General features: G+C 48.5%; 1 protein-coding gene across 1 annotated transcript in view; it reads right to left on the bottom strand.

The window, feature by feature from the left end:
* The window catches only part of SLC24A4 (solute carrier family 24 member 4), a 184,085-nt gene that overhangs the window by 59,390 nt on the left and 100,653 nt on the right, over positions 1 to 24,042 (bottom strand). The window contains exons 3-7 of the mRNA XM_065906763.1: positions 7,733 to 7,809; positions 4,526 to 4,600; positions 1,688 to 1,772; positions 1,056 to 1,159; positions 161 to 235 (exon numbers count right to left, since the gene is read on the bottom strand). Of these exons, the coding sequence (XP_065762835.1) occupies positions 161 to 235; positions 1,056 to 1,159; positions 1,688 to 1,772; positions 4,526 to 4,600; positions 7,733 to 7,809 (416 nt within the window). The remainder of the gene's footprint in view (positions 1 to 160; positions 236 to 1,055; positions 1,160 to 1,687; positions 1,773 to 4,525; positions 4,601 to 7,732; positions 7,810 to 24,042) is intronic.

Here is a 24,042-nt window from a genome sequence, read left to right as displayed (position 1 = left end):
TAACCAAGGCATCAGGTATGAGGTTTCTGGGGCAGGGAAGCACCGTGGTGGGGAGTAGGTCAACACGACCACAGTGAGTGGCCAGCCTGGGGTGCCGCGGGTTCTCTGGTCATAACGCCAGGGACAGGACAGTGGGTGGGGGGAGGGCGCGTTAACTCACGGCGATGAGCACGATGACAGACAGGGTGTAGTACACGGAGTCCCGGCACACGGCCCACCACGTCAGACGGACCACCTGCCGAGCAAAGGGCCACTAGCGTCACCGGCTGGGGAGATGGGGTGTGGGGGGTCACAGCCGGGGGTCCCATCATCCCCAGACCCCTGCCGCTGCAGACACGTGCCCTCGGAGCTCATCTTAACTGTCCACCAGGACCACAGCGTGTCTGGCTGCTCGAGGCCACCTTGCGCTCTTGGTCATATTTGGGGACAGAAGGACAGCATGTTCACGTTCATAAGTAACGGCAAAGCTGCCCCCTGCTCCTTCACGGTGACCAAATGGCACGTATCCCAGGAGAAGCCATGTGGCCGTGGGAGGCCAGAGATACTCACTCTTCTCTCAGTGCTAGAACTTTCTGGGGGTGACTGGCTGCCTCCCTCTATCTCCCTTGGCCAAACACGGCCTTCCATGAGCCCAACTCTCTGAGGTCAAGTCTAATGTCCCCCTGTGGCTCCAAGGATCAGGAAGATGTGACAGGGAATCGAAAAGCCAGCTTCATGCACCCATAGGGAGGCCAAAGACAGGCCCCAAGTAAGTCCAGGGTCTAGCTCACGGTCAGGGTTACGTTACAGGAGACGCTTCTTAAATATTTACTGCTGTCAAATAAATGCCCCACATCCCACCCCCAGACCAGCCAAGGGGGCAGCTGCCACTCTTTCTGCTCTCAGACTCACTTGTGGAAGGAACACAGGACACCCCTGTCATACACGAGGAAATGGACTCGGAGGGGACACCCTGGCTCAAAACCATGGGGAGTTACAGGCATGGCTAAGGCTGGGCCTTGGGTCTCTCCCACGCTATCCCTATTTCATTTCATGAGAAGAGAGACACCACTGACCTGCCCCGCGAATAATCCACAAACTCCAATTATACACAGGATGTTGAACACAGCAGAGCCCACGATGGTCCCAACCCCGACGTCTCCGTGGGTGATGAACACGCCTGGGAAGAAAGAGGCACAAACCTCAAGTGCAAGCCCAGGCCTACTCCTTCCTCAGACCCTGGCCAGCTCCGTGTCCCCCATCCCATGAATGGACAGCACTTGTTCTTACTACCAGGGAACACCCAAGATGCTGGTGAGAACGACAAAACCAGACATGGAAGAATCCTTAGGACCCGCTACACCAATCCTCCCATTTTGGGGAACAGCTTTAGTGATAATTCACATGCTGTAAAATTCACCCATTTAAAATATCAAGTTAGTGCCTTCTAGTGTAGTCAGAATTATACAGTCATCACTGCAATCTAATTTTAGAACATTTTCATCACTTCAAAAAGAAATCCCCTACCTGTGAGTACCCTACTCCACTCCACACCCCAGGGAACCACTAATTCACTTTCTCTCCACGTCTCCCATTTTACAGATGAGAAAACTGACACTCAGAGCTGAAAAAACATGCCCACAAGAGTCTGGGCATCCAACCTGGGTTCTTCCTATATCCCATGTCTCAAGCTGATAGGATTTCTTACCAATAACAGAGGCAAACAGCTCTGGTGTTGAGCTTCCCGCAGCCATGAAGGTGGCTCCAGCCACGTCTTCGCTCAGATGGAGTTTCTGAAACAGAAGCGACCGCAGACCCTCAGGCTGTACTGCGGGAGCAGTAAACACGCCTACTGGACTCTTACAGAGAGCGCGGGGCACAGACCCGCAGCCAGCGTCAAGCTTCAGGGCTGGTGGCCTCTCTTCACTCATCCTGAGCACACACCTTCCCCACTCTGCCTGATGCTCACCCCCGAGTCCCCTCTCCCTTTCCCCCACCGGTCAATTTTTGTTCATTGTCTGAACACTTAAATAGTCTCTCTTTGATGAAGGCTTTTTAAAAGGGCCACCACGAGTCAGCCACTCCCCCAGGGAAGAGAAGCTGAAACATGACTCATGCAGTGAGGATCTGAGGTCCACGTGCATGCTTCCCCACTGGATGACAAGATGGGTTTTTTTCACCTTTGGATGCCTGGAACAGGAGCTGGGGATCATCGGGGAGTCTGCTAGTCTAGCGCCTGTCACTTCTGGTGCTCATGCAGACCTTGGGTACCATGCGAACATCAATACATCAGGTTGTGGGATGTGGAAAACTCAGGTGCATAGCCTGGCCCCAGAAGGCCTTCCCAATGGCAGGCCGGACACCTGGCTGCCCACTGGAATAGACCTTACCTCTTGTCCCCAGAATTGAGTCGGTCCTGGGTAATAATTTCACTGGGGGAGCATTTTCTTCTGCCAAGCCCTGGGACAGGGCTAGAGATATCTAGGCCCACTATGCTTGGTGAGACCATGTTCTGGACACAGAGGTCCATCCTCTGATCTGGAATTTGGGGCTGGGGGCGTTGGGTGCTTGGGAAAACCATGGATATGATATTCTGAGCCCCCCTGAATGCCAACCTGAAGGTGCCCAGCTATGGTCCTTAGAAGGCCTCTGGGAAGACTGGCTCAGAGCAGGACTTGGTCTCCTCCAGCTCCCACCTCTCAAAGCACTCCTGGGGAGCCTGGGCTCTGAAGTCACTGAGGAATCCATTCCCTGGGCCAGTACAACCTCCTCAGTAAGCTTGCTACGGAAGGAGTCCTCAAAAGGGTTGGAGCTGTGGGTTTGGTGGAAAATGGGATGGGGGCATAGCATTGACCCCCCCAGACAGAAGCCCACCCACCCTAGCTCTGCCAAAGAGGAGGTGTCACAGAGGTTTGGCCATCAAAGCACCTAAAAAACTTTTAGCAGAATCCAAACCATGCTATATCCTGTCCTGCCGCCTTCCCGCCTCTGCCTGGAATGACCTTCTCCTTCCGCTCAGCTGGTGGAACTTCTCACTTCCAAAGCCTGGACCAAATGCCACCTCCTCCATGAAGCTTTCCTTGGTTTCTCCCCAGAGATGCTCCCTCCCTTCTTTTGAATCCTCAGTGCCTTTGATGGCTCTCACTAGGTCTCTTCCATCAATCTTCCCTATGAGGCCAGGACCATCACCCTTGCTCACCTCTGTGCTTTTAGGGAGATGGGTAAACTCGTCTAGCATCTCCACTGAATGTGGTCCTGTGTCCATGTGCTTCTGTCACCCCAAAGAGGGCAGGGGACCCAACCTTGTTGCTGCGACCCACAGCATATTCTGGGGTGTGTATTCTGCAAAGACCAGTTGATTGTTTTTCCTGAGGGCCTCCTGTGAAGAAGTGATAGCCCACCACCCGCGGGCTGCCTCTAGGTTGAGCATTCAACCCTGACATCCCAGTAGCCATTTCCTGATTCTTTTCTTCCTCTGGCTCAATTCTGTCACTGACAAGTGTCTTGGAAAAGAGCATATGGTTTTATCTGAGTGGGGTAAGGGGTCAAGTGTGGAGCAAAGGGAAGGCAGGGCCTTTGCACACTTTTGCCAGGTCACTCACCACTTAGTGAACTAGGTCAAAAGCAGCCAGTCCTGCTGTGAGCTCAACAGAGGGTAAAGTAATGGGGATGTGCCAACCCCTAACAATCCATGTCCAACCTGCAAATCTGCCAATGACAGTATGACCTCAAATAGCTGGGAGACTTCATGTGGATAAAGTGCAGTGACACCCAGATCAGTCTGCACTTGTGCATGTGGGCTAAGTCGCTTCAGTCTTGCCTGACTCTGTGTGACTCTATGGACGGCAACCTGCCAGGTTCCTCTGCCCATGGGATTCTCCAGGCAAGGATACTGGAGTGGGTTGCCATGCTCTCTCTCCAGGGGATCATCCCAGCCCAGGGATTGAACCCACATCTCTTGTGTCTCCTGCATTGGCAGGCAGGTTCTTTACCACTAGCACCACCTGGGAAGCCCCCAGTCTGAACACAGTAGATGCTAAAAACAGAGACAGTTTTCCTTCCTTGGCTAGAAGCTGAGGGAGGAGGGGGCAAGACTGGGAAAATGTAACAAAAGAATTAAAAGGAGAAAATGTCAGGCTGCAAAGGTTAGGACCAAGGGCATTCCCTGCCATTGCAGCTCAGCATCTTCCCTGGGGACACAGAGCCCCACATGGTACCTGCCACCTGCAGCTGTTTTTGGCAAATGCTTCCTAACTAACCAGCTTTGGCTTAACTACCAGCACCTGCTGTGAAGCCAGAGGTCCTGGGTAATAATTTCACTGGGGGAGCATTTTCTTCTGCCAAGCTCTGGGGAAGGACACTGCCCCCTAATTTTAACCTGGAGCTTCAGAGCGAGGCTTTGCACTAGCAACGCCAAGTACTTGGCCTGACAACCTTCATCGTCCTAGTGCTCCCCACATCTTGGCCTGATACTAACACACCAACTGTCATCACCCCCAGCCCCCCACCCAGGCTTTGCCAAAGGTCCTAAGTCCTTCCCACGCACCTCGCAGATCTTCTCTAGAGATGGAACAAAGAAGTCATCACATACTATGGCCAAGGCGTAGAACATGTACAGAGCCTGCAAAGGAAACAGGGAGATAGCATCAGCCAGGACTCCCGCCAGCAATGGGCATGGCCAGGAATCCATCACGCTCCAAACCAGCCTGCTTGGGTTAGGAAAATTCCAGCACCACTGGAATGCGCTTCCTCAATCCTCTCACTGGCAGATGGGGCCCAGACAGGAGGAATAACCTGCTGAGCATCAGAGGGTACTAAAAGTCAGTCCACAGGGTCCTGTGTCCCTTCCTCTCTTCTTTAACAAGCAACCCTCTTTCTCCAACACACAAGTAGGCCCTCAACAGGCAAGATCCAAACCTCAAGGGCCAAGAAGGAAAGCATTTAAAACCACTATCTTAAGAATTTAAATTAATCATCATCCTGATTTCCCCTCTTCGAGTTTTAGCGAAGGCATCATTTCCTGTCACCAATTGCCCGCCTCCTGCCAAAACAGACAACTTGAGACCCAGCATTTCCCAGGATGCTGCTTGATGTTGGTCCAGGTTAAAAATACCTGAGCCACTGAACACTGGGAGACTCATGGACCAGAGTCCAGATTATAGGGCTGATCCTGAGAATTTTTTGCCTTGTGACTGAGGATAAATCATGTCTCCACGTCGCAGTTTCTTCTGTTTGATGACAGAGCAAGACAATCAGTAGTTTTTAGATGGTGTTATCTACAGAACTCCTCTCTGACCTGTCCACCCAACATGACTTTACTGAGCTCATCTTATATGACAGGTACTATTCTAGCCATTAGGGATAGGTGACAAGGATGCCAGGAAAAGCCTCTGCCTCTTTGTGGGGGACAAATAGGCAAATAAAGTATCTATATTGGCCGGGAAACAGCACATGCAAACATCCTGAGGCAGGAATGTGTTTGATGCATTTGAGAAACAGCAAGGACATTGGTGCAGGCAGAACATATAGAAAGTAAAGTGGAAAATGACTAATGTGAGGTTGGAGAGAGAGGCAAGATCAGAATCTGTGGAAAGGAGAGGGGATTTCATGTTGAACACTGGTGGAAGCCATTTTTTAATTCAAAGAAAAAGTGACATGAATGCCCTATTCACAAAAAAGGGAAAGGCTGGGCTGCTTCAGCTTAGATGGTGTGATATCCCAACAACTTTACAATTAATTGCATGCATGCACGTTCAGTCGCTCAGTTGTGTCCGACTCTTTGCGACCCCATGGACTGTAGCCCTCCAGGCTCCTCTGTCCATGGAATTTTCCAGGCAAGAATACTGGAGTAGGTTGCCATTCCCTACTCCAGGGGATCTTCCTGACCCAAGGATCAAACCCGTGTCTCTCGTGTCTCCTGCATTGGCAGGCAAATTCTTTACCAACTGAGCTATTAAGGAAGCCCACAGATAAAGTGGAAGATCTATCAATTGTGACCACAGCATCCAAGGCAAATGTGTACTGGAGTCCAGGTGCGGCTATCCCTGAATTTGATTATCTTTTGGGGGGAAGCAAAAAGAAACAAATACTGGGGGTGTAGGAAGGAGAGAGAGAGACAGGAGACACTGCTACAAATCTCAGGATCCCAACTTAAATTCATACCCTCAGAAATTCCCCTCTGCAGCAGTTCCCAGGCAAAGAGCCTCTGGCTCCCCTGACATCTCAGAAACACTGGAGAGAGAGGAGGCCACGATGACACCACTATTTCCTTCACTAGGGCAGGAATGCTGAGAAGCTTCTTAGTCCTACAGACAAAACCTGGCTCCAAAGCTCAAGTTTTCTCCTGCTCTAAAGAAGGGCTCGGCAAACTTTTTCTTAAAAGTGTCTAATGAGTCTTTACGGACCATACTGCCTGCCATAACTCTGCTGCTACAGAAGAAGAGCAGCCATGGACATGAGGGTGGTTGCCTACCAATAAAACTTTATTTATAAAAACAGGAAGTGGGCTGGATTTTGTTCTCCAGATGTAGCTGGGTAGTGCTTGCTCTAAAAGGGTTCCTGCAAAATTCCCGAGGACCTCTCGAGTTCAGGAAAAAAGGCTTTGACAAGACATTGGTGAGGCAGAGGGCTAGACTGTGGGACTAACCGGTCAAACCCACATCCCAACAGTGAACGGAGAGGGCAGGGGAAAGCCAGAGAAACTAGAAAGATAGTAACTCCATTTGAGAAATAATACACAAGGCTGTCACTTGAAATTTGCCTACAATCTTCATTTTCATTAATGGTTTATTCTGTTAATTAAAACTTCACTCACCCCTTATTCTCAGGTGGCTACTATCTATGTGAGAATCCCAGCTTTCCCTTGCTTAATTATCTCTTGCAAAGATGAATACTTGGTTGGGTTTAAATATAGAAGCAGATGGTGCTGAGTGGTCAGGGAACCACATCGGGAGGAACATTTGCTGTGGTTGATCCAAAGTAGAAAATTAAACCCTGAGCGCTTTCATTTCCCTGCATCAGAAAACGAGGCTGGCAAACTTTTTCTAAAAAGAGACAGACAGAAAATCTTTTTTGGCTTTGTGGATCCCGGAGTCTTTGTCACAACTACTCAGGTCGGCCAGTGAAGCAGAAAAGCAGTCACAGATGATATAGAAATGAATGAGAATGGCTGTGTTCCAATAAAACTTTATTGATAAATATGGGCAATGGCTGTGGGCTGTAGTTTGCATGCAGAGAAGAGCAACTATTACCCATCATATAGGTTTGAGCCCTCTATGCCTTTTTGAACAGCTACTCAAACTCTGCCGCTGCTCACCAGGCTCATTTTAATACCGAGGAAGTTTGAGAAGAAGGGCACCAAAGTCTCAAACCGCACTTATGTCAGGACGGTAAAATGTGGGGGGGTCCTGGAGAGCATTATCCCATTCCCTGCTATGTCTGAAGGATGTGACCCATGTTCACCTGTATTTACACATCTGGGGAAGAAATGCTGTCACTCCCATTTTATAAAAAGCAGGAAAGGAGGCACAAGAAGACGTGAATCTTTGTCCTGGATCTGGGGTCACTCGCTGCGTGACACTGAGCTAGTCACTTCACATCCTTAAGACTTCATTTCTTTGTGGTTGAAACACATCCATGACCTGTTCTCAGAGGGCTCTTAGAAGAACACGGTGAGATCTCGACACATTGTGCTCTGCAGACAGGCTTCCCCGTTGGAAGTTGAGGGATGTCCCACCCCAAGAGGGCCACTTACCCCGAGAATGTGCAGCAGAACGGCCCCATGCTGTCGCTCGTTGTTGGAGAACAGGTCTGCGGGGAACTCGTGAATCGCTGGAAGACAAGAGGACAGGGTAAGGTGTTAGTTCTCAAGGAGTGTCCCTAGGGTTTGGCCATGGAACTGTGGAGGCCCCTGGTGTTGGACCTGGGAGAGGCTGGCTATTTCTCCTCTGTCTGTGGCAGATCTGAGCTCTTAGGAAAACATTGCTGGATATGGATTATCCAGATATTCTAGTACCTTAGAGTTGACCATGGTTTGTATATCCCTTGCAATTAAAAAAAGGGAGCATGAAACACATCACAACCACTAGGATGGCTATAAACAAAAAGACAGATAAAAACAAGTGTTGGCAAGGATGCTGGAACCCTCATACATTAGTAGTAGGAATGCAGTCACTTTGGAAAATAGTCTAGCAGTTCCTCAAAAGATTAAACAGAGAGTTTGACCCTGCAATTTTACTCCCAAATATCTTCTCAGGAGAAACAGAAACATACATTCACACAAAACCTGTACATGTATGTTCATAGTGGTATTATCGTAATAACCAAAGTGCAGAAACAACCCAGACATCTACCAACTGATGAAAGGATAAAGCGTGATACATCCATACAAGTGGAATATTATTTGGTGATAAAAAGAAGTACTGATACATCTTATAACATGGAGGATGCTTGAGAACATTTTGCTAAGTGAAAGAATTGTAAGAAGTCAATCACAAGACTACTTATTGTATGATTTCATTAATATAAAATGTCCAGAAGAGGCCAGTCTATAAAGATGGAGATAGACTAATGGTTGCCTAAGGCTGGAGGGTATGGTGTTTGGGGGATGACAACTAAGAGGCACAGTGTTTCTGGGGTGATGAAAATCTTCTAAAATTGTTTGCAGCAATGCTTGTACAATTCTAAATATGAAGAGTCACTGAATTCTATGTTTTAAACAGATGACCTATATAGTATGTGAATTATATCTCAATAAAGTTGTGACCCCAGTTGGCATTAGTGGTAAAGAACCCGCCTGCCAACGCAAGAGACAGAAGAAACACAGGTTCAATCCCTGGGTCAGGAAGATCCCCTGAAGGAAATCACAACCTATTTCAATAATCTCACCTAGAGAATTCCATGGACAGAGGAGCCTGGCAGGTTACAGTCCATGGGGTCGCAAAGAGTTGGACACAACTGAAGCGACTTGGCACAGAGTTGTTACCAAAAAAAAAAAAACATAAAAAGATCGAAAGATGCCAAAAAGGAAAATCAGGGGATGGTTCCTCATTCTGTCAAAAGATTCTGATCACATTCTTAGCAGAGAGCTTTCCAACTGGCTTCAACGCACACTCAGATCTGTTACAAACACATTCCCCACCAACAGTCTTGCTGAGGCTGGAGTCAGTTGTCTTGCTGTGAGCGGGCTCTGAGTTCACATGGCAAATTTCAGTTCTTAGCTCTAATATTTACAGGCTGGATCAACAGGGACATGTTCCTTAACTTCCTTGTGCCTCGGTTTCTTCATCGGTAAAATGGTGAGCTTAACTTTAATAACATGCCTTAAAGTGTTTCAAGTTCATGGTGAGCTTCCAACCAGCATCCTCACCCCAGGATTCTAGAATCCTCTTCCCTCACCACTGTCAAGTCAGAGCTGAGAAGCAGCTCCACAAAGAGATGAGGCTGGAGTCGCTTCAGAACTTGGGGACAGGCAGCATCTTGCAAAGACCTTCCGGTCTGGACCCGTCAGTCCCTTCTCCCGCCTTCTCCTTCTCCTCCCGCCCACAACGCATCTGTCACTCCAGGTGGGGAAGCAGCGAACCCAGGGAGGTCAAGTGACATTGTCAGGGAGGGGGTGGCACTGTGGGGACCAGGAAGCTCTGCCCTGTGCTGAGCACTCATTCAGCAGAGCCTCACAGAGCAGGGAAAACAGTCCATGGGAGGCGAGGCTCCAGGTCAGCCTTGGAAGGGGAGCTGAAGCCAAACTGGAACAAGGGAGGAGGGAGGGCTAGGAGCACCCTTGTCTCCACCCCAATGCCAGGTACGTTTCCACTAGTATAGGCAGCATCTCAGGTCACTGAGCACCATGTCATGCACTTTTCTTTGGCCCCAAGAATGCCCCTGTGGGGTAGGTACCACCATGCGTTCTGGGCTTGCAGCATTCTGGACTGGGGTGAGCCCCGAGATGTGGAGAACCCTCTGCTTTGGGAACCAAACACTCGGGATGCAGATACTGTTCCCGACATGCCCAAGTAGTCTGAACAACTCATCTGCTTCTTGGCCTCAAAATGCTCACCTGTAATGGAGGAATAACTGTTTCTCACCATCCAGTCAATCCTAAAGGAAATCAACCCCGAATATTCATTGGGGGGACTGATGTAGAAGCTAAAGTTCCAATACTTTGGCCACCTGATGCAAAGAGTTGACTCATTGGAAAAGACCCTGATGCTGGGAAAGATTGAAGGCAGGAGGAGAAGGGAACAACAGAGAATGAGATGGTTGGATGGCATCATCAACTCAATGGACATGAGTTTCAGCAAACTCCGGGAGATAGTGAAGGACAGGGAAGCCTGGCATGCTTCAGTCTGTGGGATCACAAAGAGTTGGACATGACTTAGCGACTGAAAAACAACCGCCCCCAGTGGGTGACCAACAGGTGAGTATGCTGTCAATGTCATTTCTGCAGGTTCTCCTTCAGACACTGCCACATCCCCATATCCTCATCACTGGTCCTCATTGATTCAGCTGTCCTGGAAGCTTCTGGAGGGCATTGACCCACACTGTCCTGGCACACAGTAGGTTGTCAATAGACCTTAACAGTCAACTGAAAAAACAATGCTGTAATATTTGGTTGGCCAAAAAGTTCATTCAGGTGTGTCCATACTGTGTTTCTGGTATGTCTGGGTTTCTGGAAAAACCCAAATGAACTTTTTGGTCAACCCTATATTAACAAAAAGGGCCTCCCTCAAAGTTCAGTTGGTAAAGAATTCACCTGTAATGCAGGAGACCCTGGTTCAATTCCTGGGTTGGGAAGATCTGCTGGAGAAGGGATAGGCTACCCATTTCAGTATTCTGGCCTGGAGAATTTCATGGACTGTGTAATCCACGGGGTCGCAAAGAGTCAGACACAACTGAGTGACTTTCACATATTAACAAAAATGACAACGTACACCATCTCATCCTGTTAGACTGCTTTCATTACTCTTGCAAAACTCTTAAACACCTAGAATGACACCTCTTCTGGTTCGGAGTGGGCACTCAATAAATGCTTATAAGTGCATGCTCAGTTGCTCGGTCATGTCCAACTCTTTGTGACCCCATGGACTGTAGCCCACCAGGTTCCTCTGTCCATGGAATTCTCCAGGCAAGAATACTAGAGTATGTTGCCATTTCCTTCTCCAGGGGATCTTCCCAACCCAGGGATCGAACCTGTGTCTCCTGCATTGCAGGCGGATTCTTTACCCACTGAGCTACCTAGGAAGCCCCAAATGCTTATTATAAACTTCCAGGATAAAAGTCCCTACTCCGTGAATATAATTTGGCTCTAAAAGTGATGGGTTTTCCTTTAAAACAGATTTAAAAATTCTGCTTTTTAAGTCTCCCAATAAGACCTAGAAAACATTATTAGCTCCCCCAGACATTCAGAAAATGTTCCCACTTTAAAACAAGCAGCATTTAATGAAATATAGATTCTTTCACTTTTCCCCCCTGTAATCAAACTTCTTTAATAGAATTGCTGCTGTCAGTTCAAGGGCAGGAGTCTGCTTCAAGGCTCGGCTCAGAGATGGAGAATTATAGAGGGAATAAGTTGGCATTCTTGCGTCCAGGATCTTGTTTCCAGGAGAAATGGAACTGTCTGGGATATAAGGGCAGATCAAACAGACATTTCTGCCATGAAAATTTGAGTCCATTTTTGATTCTCCAAACCAATGATTTGTGAGCTGGTGATTTATCCAATCCTAGGCACTCTTTGAGAATTAGAAACAAGTAAGGCTGCCTTTCTACTATAAGGACATATCGTCTGGGCTCCAGTTGGGAGGGGGATGTGGGTTATAAATGACTTTGTCCTTGGTAGGAAATGGCTTCTACTGGTTCAGCTGCAGCAGCTTGCTCTGTGACCCCATGCATATGCTGGAGGGCTGTGGATGGGAGCGAAGGCCATCATGGCCTGAGTTCTGCCAGCAGAGACAGAGTAACCGGCAGAGCCACGAGCGGCTCATGACCCATTGCCCTCTGTACCTACCCAAGTCTTCTGGACACACCCTGAGCCCGTGAGGCAGGCGCCACAGCCACAAATGTCCCTGTATTCCAAATAAGACTCAGCAGGGGGATGATCTGTTCAGGGACCACATAAGCCGGGATTTAGCATGGAGACTCTCATGAGGGTTAAGGGCTCCCTCTAACGCGGATGGAAATCACGCAGTACCGGGACATGGAGACTTGACTCGGGTCCTGATTCAACTACCCATCAGCTTGAGGGACCCTGGGCGGGTCATTTAACCTCTCTGTCCTTCCCGTTTCTCCTGTGGCAATCTGCTACCACATGAGGGGGTGAAATAGTCATTGTTACTGTGTGCGGTCTGCCCTGGCATGGATATCAAAGGCTACAAGCAGAGAAATGGTCACCCTGCCCTCCCCCGTTGGCAGCTGGTAACTGGGACCCGTCCACTCTCCAATTCAAGAATCAAATCCTCTAGAAACCGGCATATGGGGCAGGGGGGAAGTGTAGAGGCCACAGAGCAATGTATTAATAGCAGGAGCTCCATCCCTCCCACCTTTGTCATCAACAGCAACAGTTTTCAACTGCAGGCAGCCTATGCAGCTGCTCAGGGCTTTGTCTCCAGAAGCAGATAACTTGCAGGTTTCAGGAAGTGCCTCTGTCCTTTGTTACCTGTATGACCTTGGGGAGTTGTTGAACACCTCCTGGCTGTGACCTCATCTCTAATGGGGATGCTACAGACCCTGCCTGCCAGGCTGCAGTAAGGATTAAGTGATATAGATAATGTATGCACGGCACTTAGCCCAGCTAGGTGGCCATCACTCTGAGGATCACTGATGGACAGACTCCTCCCTCCACACCAGGTCGGTCCCCGCTGATCCAGAGGACAAGCCTCGGCTTGTGAAAACCAAAGAGAAGACGAAGCCAGCTTAGTGGGGTAAAGGGTGAGCATGATTAGATCGGCCACAGTAGGATCTGAATGCAGGTGCAGTTTAGTCCAGGCTTCCTGAGAAAACCTTCTTCTTCTCTCTCAGGCTTGCTGGGATCACGAGCCCCTGACCACATTCAAGGGCAGGATGTCTGCATGTCGAGAGGGGCTGCGCCTGCCTTACCTGATCAAATCCACACCAGGGAGAAGGGAGGAATCAACAGGGCACACACAAGCGGCTTTTGAGGTCACGCCTAAGCCTTTAAGCCGCAGAAATCTGGGGGTGGTGGGTGTGGGGAGGGGGAAGAGACGTGTCTGCAGGTGGAGCGGAGCTCAGAACACCAAAGATGATTCCAGCACTGTCCACACTGCGGGGTGGGGGTGGAGGAGCTGCCAGCGACTCAGCAGCCACTCCCAACCCCTCTCTTAGAATTCTTTCCCGTGGACCTCAGTGCCCATCATTGGTTTCTCCATCACTCTTGGTTTGGGACACCCCCCCCACCTCGACTGTGTGCAGGGGGTGGGGGCGGGGGACTAGGGCAAGAGGTCTTTCCTGTCAGTTGCCTTCCTAAACGCTAGGGCTTTACCCAGTCTTCCCAGGTGGCACCTGCCTGACAAACAGGAGACAAAAGAGGCTCAGGTTCAATCTCTGGGTCAGGAAGAGCCCCTGGAAGAGGGCATGGCAACCCACTCCAGTATTCTTGTCTGGAGAATCCCAAGGACAGAGGAGGCTGGCAAGCTACAGTTCACAGGGTTGCAAAGAATTGAACATTACTGAAGCAACGGGAGGGATTGGGGGCAGGACAAGAAGGGGACGACAGAGGATGAGATGGCTGGATGGCATCACAGACTCGATGGACATGAGTTTGAGTGAACTCTGGGAGTTGGTGATGGACAGGGAGGCCTGGTGTGTTGCGATTTGTGGGGTCACAAAGAGTCGGACACGACTGAGTGACTGAACTGAACTGAAGCAACTTAGCAGACCTGCAAACATTGGAGGGAAAACCATAAGGCCACAGGGGACATCTGTCATCCCCTCCCCACCAAAAGCTACCAAGTTCTCTAACATAAACCAGACCCTAGGGCACAGCTGACCTTTTTTGTTGACACACACAGTTAGATGGGTGATGTCATTATATTTCAGAAACCCTGAATTCATGTTGCCCTTTCAAAGCTCTGTACTTTGGCTGACATTGCTGCTAGCTGCAAAATGTATGAATTTGTTTAACAAGTATTTGCTGAGCCTCCACCTGGCAGGCGGTGGACTCTCTGGGAGCAGGCAGATGAGGTCCTGATGCATCTACGAGCATCCTCAGGCCTGGCAGCGCCTCACCTTGGAGGGCAATGGGTCTTCTGGAGAAAGTCAAAGCTACTCAGAAAGTAACTGGTTAGCCGGATAGCAAACATCCTGATTCTGAATGAGTACAAGTCAATACAGGCTTCTTGAGAGTTGACTATGCGTCAGGCACCAGGCTAGGCGCTGAGCCTTGAGGATGGGCTCTTAAGGGTCTGGCAGGAATTGGACAAGTCAACATACGATTGAGAGACAGTAACGCTTGCTGTGATGGTGAGGCATGAGGAAGCCAGGGGTTACCGACCTGGGGGAGGTGGGAAGGGCAGCAAGCCTGTGGAGAGAGTGATGACCATGTCAAGTTTCTCTTTTTTTGACCAGAGGATAATTGCTTTAGCATGTTGTGTTGGTTTCTGCCGTGTGATGAAGTGAATCAGCTCCATGGATGTGGTATCCCCTCCCTCTTCAGCCTTCCCCCATCCCCTCCCCATCGCATCCCTCTAGGTCATCACAGAGCACCAGGAGCTGCTAGGATGGGCTCGACCTGGAAGGATGACCAGGAGATGGTGTGGCTAGCTCGTCTCCTTCCCCAGTTCCTGGCTTTCCAAACTGCTGCCTGGATGCTGAGCCATGATCCTTCCCTGATGGAGCGTGTTGGACAAAGATGTGCTTCCATTAGATGTTGATCTTTCTTAAACCTCCTAATTAGCGTATTCCCTTTAGGGAATAGAAACTGTGAATTGAATTTTTCAAAAGGAAAAAAAAATGCCTCAAAACATGCCATTCTCTCTTCGCTTTCTATCCTGGTTAAAAATAACCCCATATTCTAAGCCCTGACGTTTATTCTGAAACTATGAAAGCTAGACGGGCGGTCTGGGGAGTAACTGAAAGAGCTTCAAATTTCTATCATCCCAACTTCTGTGTTTTAGAAATCACCCATGTGCCAGAAACCAAATGCAAAAAAAAAAAAAAAAAAAAAAAAAGTCATGATTCCCCCAAATTCTATGGTTTAAAATAATGTTGCAAAGAATTGCATATTTTTCAAGGACAACAGTTGAAATGTATAGGTTTTATAGCATCACTCCCATGTCCCAAACAGGAGTAAAAATAATTAGATTAAATCATTGGCTTAACCAGCATGAAAATGAGTCTAAAATCCGCTCTCTCATTTCAGTACATTCTGAAAGAGATTAAGCACCACGAAAACTAAAAATATGATTGGAAGGTCCAGTGGAAGTATTGTTCTCTCCAGGAGAAAGCACTGTGGAATTTTATGGCTGGAAGAAGTTCCAGATGCCACGTGACCCAGCTGTTCTCCACTCAGGAGGGGACCTGGGCTTACCGAAATCACCCGAGAAACATTTTCTAAGCCATCCTTGCCATCTCCACCTCTCTCCCTGCCATGATGCTGGGCATCCTTGTCCTGCCCATTGACAATAGCTTAACCTCCCATTTTCAAGGGAAGAGAGAACATGGAATTCCACACAGGTCAAGAGCTTTCCTCAGCATCACCACTGGTTAGCAGCAGCAGGACAAGAGCCTGAACATACAAACAGATACTGGCCAAGCCATACAGGACAACAGAACTTTGACTCATGTCCTCTGCAATAGCTAGTCCAAGAAGCCCAACTAAAAGCCACAATACTTGGCCCACCAGCCAGAGTAATGATCCAGATGGTCAAGACATGATCAGCGAGGGCCAGCCTCTCTACTGCTTGTCCTGATTTCCAACTCAATCCAACTGAATCCAACAAGAGCATTTTACAGAAAGGCCAATAAAATATCTGAAGGGGATCAGTCATCAAGACTCCTGTCCATTACACAGCAACACAACTCTGAACCATTCACCAGGAGGCACCACATTAGTGCTATTAAGTTTATGAAAAAGACAACTTTTTCATAGGCATAACTTTTCTAAGCAAGACTTCTTTCATGTATAAAACAAAAATAGCATGTTGTCTGATCAATATGCAGAAACAATTATTGTCTGGCTGAATATATAGAAACCAGCAGTCTGCGCAAGTCCCAAGGACAAGGCTCTACATCGTGAGCCCTCAAGGGATTGGGCCACATTGGCTGGAGGTCCCTGATATACCCCTGGCACTTCCACAAGATCCTGGCACATAGGATGTACCCAGATTTGTTTCCTAGGGTTGATGCATCAAAGTACCACATGTCAGGTGCCCTAAAATGACAGCAATTTATACCTCTGTGTTTCTGAAGGCTGGAAATGGGAAAAACCAAGGTGTGGACGGGTTGGTTCCTTCCAGAGACTCAGGGAGAATGCGTTTCTGACTCTCTTCTGGCTTCCAGTGACAGCCAGCAACCCCCGGAGTTCCTTGACTTATAGACACATCACTCCAGTCTCTGCTTCGTCATCATATAGCTTCTCCTCTGGGTGTTTCTGTGTTTTCACATGGCCTTCTTGTCAGGGACCAGTCATTGGATTTAGGGCCTGCCCCCTATTCCAGGATGACCTCATCTTGACTAATTGCATCTGTAAAAGGCCCTATTTCCTAATAAGATCCCAGTCACAACGCTGGGCTTCCCTGGTGGCTCAGATGGTAAAGAATTCACCTGCAATGCAGGAGACTAGAGTTTGATCCCTGGGTCGGGAAGATCCCCTGGAGAAGGGAATGGCTACCCACTCTAGTATTCTTGCCTGGGAAATCCCATGGACAGAGGAGCCTGGCAGGCTACAGTTCATGGGGTCTCAAAGAGTAGGACATGACTGAGTGACCAACACTTTCACAGATGCCAGGGGCTAGGACTTTGATACCTCTTTAGGGGGACACAGCTCAACGCTATAATTGTGTTTATTTGTTGACTTGATTAACCTTTATCTACAGAACATAGAAGACCACTCTGCATTAATGGGTTCTTAAGAACAATATAATAATGGTTGTTATTCAGTCTTTTATATGCTCCCAAACCATCTTATTTACACCAGCTACCCAAAATGATTAATATGTCCCCTTCACTCTCCCAAGTGTACCAGTTTGATGATAAATTTTATGGCTACTCTGTTCGTTAGAAGTTAAGTGCCCTTTAGTAAAAACTCATTATCAGCTAGTCAAGAGAGCTCAAGTTAACCCCTGCCTATGTGCCAGGAAAGACTTCCACCATTTCCAACATAGACATTCAGTACGTCCCCTTCCTAGAAGTGCTAAATCACTTCAGTCATGTCTGACTCTTTGCGACCCCATGGACTATAGCCAGCCAGGCTCCTCTGTCCTTGGGATTTTCCAGGCAAGAATACTGGAGTGGGTTGCCATTCCCTTCTCCAGCGGATCTTCCCAACCCAGGGATCAAACCCACATCTCTTATATCTCCTGCATTGGCAGGCGGGTTCTTTATCACTAGGGTCATCTGGACAGGCTCAAGCAAATCCTTGGGGAAAGATAGATGCCGAAGCAGGTGCCTGGGCTCAGGACTGCCTCCTCTCCCAAGGACAAAGCTAAGGGAGGGTGAATGATTTGCCAAGAGCGAGTAGTTCAGGCTACCCCCGAGCCAGGACAGGACTTGGAGGAAGGTTGGAATGGCTTCTCCTTTCACCTCTGACACACTCCAGTCCTGAGATCAGGGCCAGGCTATATGATAGAGGTGATGGTTAATTTTATGTGCCAACCTGGCTAGGCAATATATCTAATCATTTAATTAAGCATAAATCTTAGGGGTTGCTGTGGAGGTATTTTGTAGATCAGTTCAGTTCAGTTAAGTCGCTCAGTCGTGTCTGACTCCTTGCGACCCCAAGGACTGCAGCATGCCAGACCTCCCTGTCCATCACCAACTCCTAGAGTTTACTCAAACTCATGCCCATTGAGTCAGTGATGCCATCCAACATCTCATCCTCTGTTGTCCCTTTCTCCTCCTGCCTTCAATCTTTCCTAGCATCAGGGTCTTTTCAAATGAGTCATTTCTTCCCATCAGGTGGCCAAAGTATTAGACTTTCAGCTTCAACATCAGTCATTCCAATGAATATTCAGTACTAATTTCCTTTAGGATGGACTGGTTGAATCTCCTTGCAGTCCAAGGGACTCTCAAGAGTCTTCTCCAACACCACAGTTCAAAAGCATCATTTCTTTGGCACTCAGCTTTCTTTATAGTCCAACTCTCATATCCATACATGACTACTGGAAAAACCATAGCCTTGATTAGACGGACCTTTGTTGGCAAAGTAACGTCTCTGTTTTTTTTTTTTTTTTTTTTTTTTTAATATTATTTTATTAGTTGGAGGCCAATCACTGTCTCTGTTTTTTAATATGCTGTCTAGGTTAGTCATAACTTTTCTCCCAAGGAGTAAGCATCTTTTAATTTCATGGCTGCAGTCACCATCTAAAGTGATTTTGGAAACCCAAAAGATAAAGTCTGCCACTCTTTCCACTGTTTCTCCATCTATTTGCTATTTTGTAGATGTGCATTAACAAATATCATTGGTTGACTTTAAGTAAAGGAGATCACTGTTAATAATGTAGGTGGGCCTTGTGCAATCAGTTGAAGGCCTTAAGAGCAAAAACTGAAGTTTCCTGGAAGAGAAAAAGGAGAAATTCTGTACAGTACAGGAGACTCTACTTGATGCTCTGTTGTGACCTAAATGGGAAGAAAATTAAAAAACAGGGGGATATATGTATATGTCACTGACTCACTTTGCTGTATAGTAGAAGCTTAAGCAGGGCTTCCTGGTGGCCCAGTGGTAAAAAATCTGCCTATCAATGTGGGAGATGCAGATTCGACCCCTGATCCAGGAAGACCCCCTGGAGAAGGAAACGGCAACCCACTCCACTATTCTTGCCGGGAGAACCCCATGGACAGAGGAGCCTGGCGGGCTACAGTCCACGAGGTCGTAAAGAGTCAGACGCAGCTGAGTGACTGATCAATGACAAACTAAGTCGACACTGTAAAGCAACTGGACTCCAATAAAAATTAATTTAAAAGAAAAAGACTACAGCATCAGCTCCTGAGAGTTTTTTTCAGCCTGCCAGCCTGCCCCTCAGTTTTCAGACTTGCCAGGCCCTATAATCATAGGAACTAATTCCTTGAAAAAAATCTCTTTATGGATATGTACACACATATACAGATACAGGGGCTTCCAGGTGGCCCTAGTGGTAAAGAACCCACCTGCCAACGCAGGAGATGAAAGAGGTACGGGTTTGATCCCTGAGTCGGGAAGATTCCCTGGAGTAGGAAGTGGTAACCCACCCCAGCTGAAGTCCCTGGGAAATATTCTTGCCTGGCAAAGCCCATGGACAGAGGAGCCTGGCGGGCTACAGTCCATGGGGTCTCCAAGAGTCAGACACGACTAGAGAGACTTAGCATAATGCATACAGACATAGGGTGTGTGTATCTCCTATTGACTTTCCTTCTCTGGTGAACCTTGACTGATACACTGGATCTTGGCAAATTGGGACTGAGAGAGAATGAGGAGCCGTTCCTGTCCTCTATGAGGCCAACCCAGGACACCAAGGGGCCAGCCTGGCAGAGGGACCTGAAGGCTGCTGTCACCACTGGCTTGATAGCCCACAGCTGTGGGCCAGAGTCACCCTGCTGCAGCGCTCCGAGGCCCCGCCCTGTCTCTCCAGCCCTCACTCGAGAGGCTTCCTGTTTGGCCATCCTTCTCCTTGGCTTATAAAACTGCCTCTCTTCCCAGACTTAATCCATGCTGGTCCCCCAAGCAGCCTCAAGGCAAGAAGCCTCCGGTCAGGACTGAGTACGAACAGAGGCTGAGGGCATCAGTTACATTCAGCAAGGCCCACCGAGACCCCCTTGAAAAGGACACAACAGCTTCTCCTTTTGTACGAATCCCAGGCAGTCCCTCAGTGGCCTTGTCAACACTTACAGCTCTAATGAGACCACTGAGCCACTGGAGCTCAACTAACAGGGTGAAGCAAGGTGACAAGCACAAAGGAGGAGGCTGGCAGATTGCTGGATCCCCAGGGTGTTGCACATCGTAGATGCTTAACTAAACAGTCGCTGAGTGACAGACGGTTGTAATTTAGACACACAACCTCTCTTTCCTAAGATCGCAGAAGATCAGAAAAGTCTGCCTAATTCTTTCTAAGTTCTATGCTTGCTCTCATCCTTAGGTTCTGTCAAAAACATTTCCAATGAAGAGTCACTAGGGTCTGAATTTTATTCTTGGCCTTCCTTTGTGAGTTTGTGGAAAATTACTCGGCTCCTTAGTTTCCATGAAGCACTGTGAGGTTTGAGGAGGTTATTAGCCTGTTATGAACAGGAGAGTCATCGGAGCACAGAACAAACTATAAAATGAACCACATGAGTTCACTGAAATTCAGGCCCGTGCTCCCCCTTCACAAATAGCAACAAAATTAAGATTTGTGAGACAGTCAAGAATCAGATAATGAGGGACTTCCCTGGTGGTCCGGCGGTAAAGAATCCACCTGCCAACGCAGGGGACACGGGTTCGATCCCTGGTCCGGGAAGATCTCACGTGCCACAGAGCAACTAAGCTTGTGAGTCACAACTACTGAGCCTATGTGTCTGGAGCCTGTGCTCGGTGACAAGAGAAGCCAGCGCGATGAGAAGTCTGCACACCACAACTAGAGCGCAGTCCCCGCTTGTCACAACTGGAGGACGCCCGTGCAGCAACGGAGACCCAGCACGGCCAAAAACTAATCAATTTTCAAAACGGAATCGACAGTGGTCACTGGACTGAGTCCAGAAAGCTCAGTTCTGGCCTCAGTTCTGCCACTAAATGTCATTTTGACAGAGTGGCTTCGGTTTCCCCCTTAGGAAGAGGAGAGCAAGAGGTCCCTAATGAGATGTCTGACCCAACCACTCCTCAGCGCAGTTCCTCCGGGTCTCATCCCCTCCATGTGGGACACGCTGCATGTGGCAGGAGAGACGCTGATCACTAAGGCGGGAAAGGAGTCTCACTTTCCCACCAGCCTCCATCGCCTCCCTCTACATGCCCGCCCAGCACTGCAGACCCCTCCCCAAGGGCACTCCACAGACCATTCCCAACCTAACGATGATTCCACGCATGACTTTTTTACTTTGCCACAGTGTGAAAGTGATACCCATTCAGCGGCAACCATCCTTCACTTCTACTCGAGCAGAGAGTGAAGGTTCTTAAACCTCCTCCCAGGTCTAGAGCTGTGCTAAAGTGTGGTCTGCAAACTCTTTGTTAGCAGTCCACTACAGGAGGAGAACAAGAGTGCGAAGAAACAAATAAACCATGAATCACTTGCAAGAGATTTGATGTTGTGACAAACAAATTTGTGATCATTTACTGAGTGATTCATTTTTCCAGTATTTTACAAACACACTTCTGTAGCATATTCAAGAGTATTGGTAAAAATAAAGAAACAAGTCTTTCACCACAGAAAACATGAGAAGCGGTCCCTGGGAAAGTGTTTCTCAACTGGGAATGGCTGTGTCCCTCTGCCCAGGCGAGCTCTGAGGATGCCTTTTGTTGGCATGCTGGGGGCAGGGGTGCTACAGGCATCTAGAGTATAGAGGCCAGGCATGCTGCTAGTCATCCCACGATGCACAGAACAGCTCCCATAACCAAGCACTGTGCACCCCTGGAGCTCCCCTGGTGATCCAGTGGTTAAGACTTCACCTTCCAGTATAGGGGGTGCAGGTTCGATCCTTGGTTGGGGAGCCAAGATCCCATAGACTCTCGGTCAAAAAACCAAAACATAAAACAGAAGCAATACTGTAACAAGCTCAATAAAGACTTTACAAATCATCCACATCAGAAAAAAAGAATCTTAGAAAAAAAAATCATACAGTCCCAAATGCCAGTAGTTGAGAGATGTTTGTTTAGGGAAGGAAGCACATTAAAATGGTGGCCGCAGTCTTTGCCCACTGAACACTGATGCCTGCCTCTCTCTGCCTCCCATAACTAAGACATGCCCACTCTCTGCCTCTTACGCATAGTGGGTTTACCAGTCCAGATGCTGTTAAGCACAGGTCTTCCTCCCTCACGGGACCCTCTCTACCCAAACTGGGTGCCTAGGAACATGCCAGAAACCTCTGCGTCCCCCCCATCCCCTGCTTAACATCTCATTAAGTTAACCAATCCCTATTCATTCTGTCTTATAATAGTTTCCTATTTTTCTTTGGCAAGCTGCACATTCCAACGCATGTGTTCCTATACAACCAGCAGGTGTGTCCCTCAGACAGAAGCTGATTCCAGACCAGACTCTGACTTCCACTCCTTCTGACAAGTACTGAGTGGGTACCATCTACTGGGAGAGTTTGTGCCGGGAGCCGCAAGGGAGGACAGATAAACCCAGCAGTGTCTGCAATCTAGCGGGGAGGAGCAACGTGTGCAGTTTGGATGGCGACTGTACCAAGAAAAACGCCTCAGGGACTGAGCTTTAGTGGGATGCAGAAGAGGGAACAATTACCTCCAACTCAGAAAAGATGACTCAGGGAAGAAGAGGCAGATGAGAGAGCTGGGCTCCAAAGATTTCCTGGACTCTCCCAGGAAGGAGAGACGAGCTTTCTAGGCAAAGGAATGAACTGGATGCTGAGGCAGGAAGGAGGGAGCCTCTGAGTCATGGAATTCTGTGCAGTCAGGACCCAGGAAGTGAGGGAGGTGACCATCAGGAGAAGCTCTGAGTGCAAGGGTGGCAATCAGCTGCGTCCCCGTGACACCAGCGAGCACTAGAAGGCTTCTGAGCACAGGGATGACAGGATTAGAATATTTTAACCCAACAATTGGAAACTTAATTCTATGAAGGGCCAGATAGTGAGTATTTCAGGCTTTGGGGGCCATGTAGTCTCACAAATAACTCATCTCTGCTTTGGTAGCAATGAAAGCGGCCATATACACACACATCAAAAGACGGGCGTGGCTATGTGTCGATAAAACTTGATGCTCAGTGAAATTTGAATCTCACATAATGTTCGAGTATCACAAATGATTACTCTTACACATTTCTCTCAGGCATTTCAAAATGTGGGAACCAGTTTTAGCGTTCCCATCCACAAACAGGTGGGAACTAGATTTGGCTCTTGGACCACAGTTTGCTGATGCCTGTTTTAGAAACATCATTTGGAGTGGTGGGGAGATGGGGGTGAGGAGCAGGGACCTCAGGCAGAAGCTGCTGGAGTAACTCGAGGATGGAGAGGAAGGGACAGGTGCACGAATATTGTGGCTGCCTAAGCAGCAGGATGGAGGACCAAGGGTGGGCAGGAAGGACGCACCTTTGGTTTCTGGCTAGAATGATGAGAGGGCTGTGAGATGCCATGAGGATAGGCAGGTGATGATATGGAGGTGGCACGGGTCAGGAAGGCTTGGGGCCACTCACCCTGTGATCAAGAGGACAGACATGCCTGGCCCAAACGCAGGTGTGCTTGACTCAGAGAGAGCTAGATTATATCAGAGTTGGGAACTCAGAGTCCTGGGGCGGACAACGGAGTTGATGTCCTTGTTTTGGCCTGCTTAGCATCCTGCAACACTTGTTCTCCTCCAGGGAGTACCTTTTCCCTGTTCTTGGCCGTTTGATGAGCGTGGGGCTGGTCCCTCCCTAGGGCTACATGGTTGGTTCAGAGACAGGTAAATGATCCAATGAGAGTCAGTCCCAGGAATTTGAGGGGAAGCTTTCTTTCTGCTGAACCTAAAAGTATGAAAGATGCAGGCCATGACTTTCCGGGATTCCTGTGTAGAGCAAAACTGGCTGGGAAGGGAACCAGCATGGAAAAGAGCTGGGCCTATCCTGTTGCTGCCCACTGACCCCTGGATCCAGTCATGCCTACAGCTGGCCCCAGACCTCCCAGATCAGGAGCCAATCACTTCCCATCACTTGCTCATGCCAGTCCAGGCTGGGTCTTGGTCACTTTCAACCGAAGTCCTAAATCAGCCAGCTGCTATTAGACTGAAACCCAGGAAGGCAG

The sequence above is a fragment of the Muntiacus reevesi genome, chromosome 15, assembly GCF_963930625.1.
Source record: "Muntiacus reevesi chromosome 15, mMunRee1.1, whole genome shotgun sequence".
NCBI classification, from domain to species: Eukaryota; Metazoa; Chordata; class Mammalia; order Artiodactyla; family Cervidae; genus Muntiacus; species Muntiacus reevesi.
The sequence above is the reverse complement of the archived record's forward strand: the minus strand, read 5'-3'. Positions and strand labels throughout refer to the sequence as shown.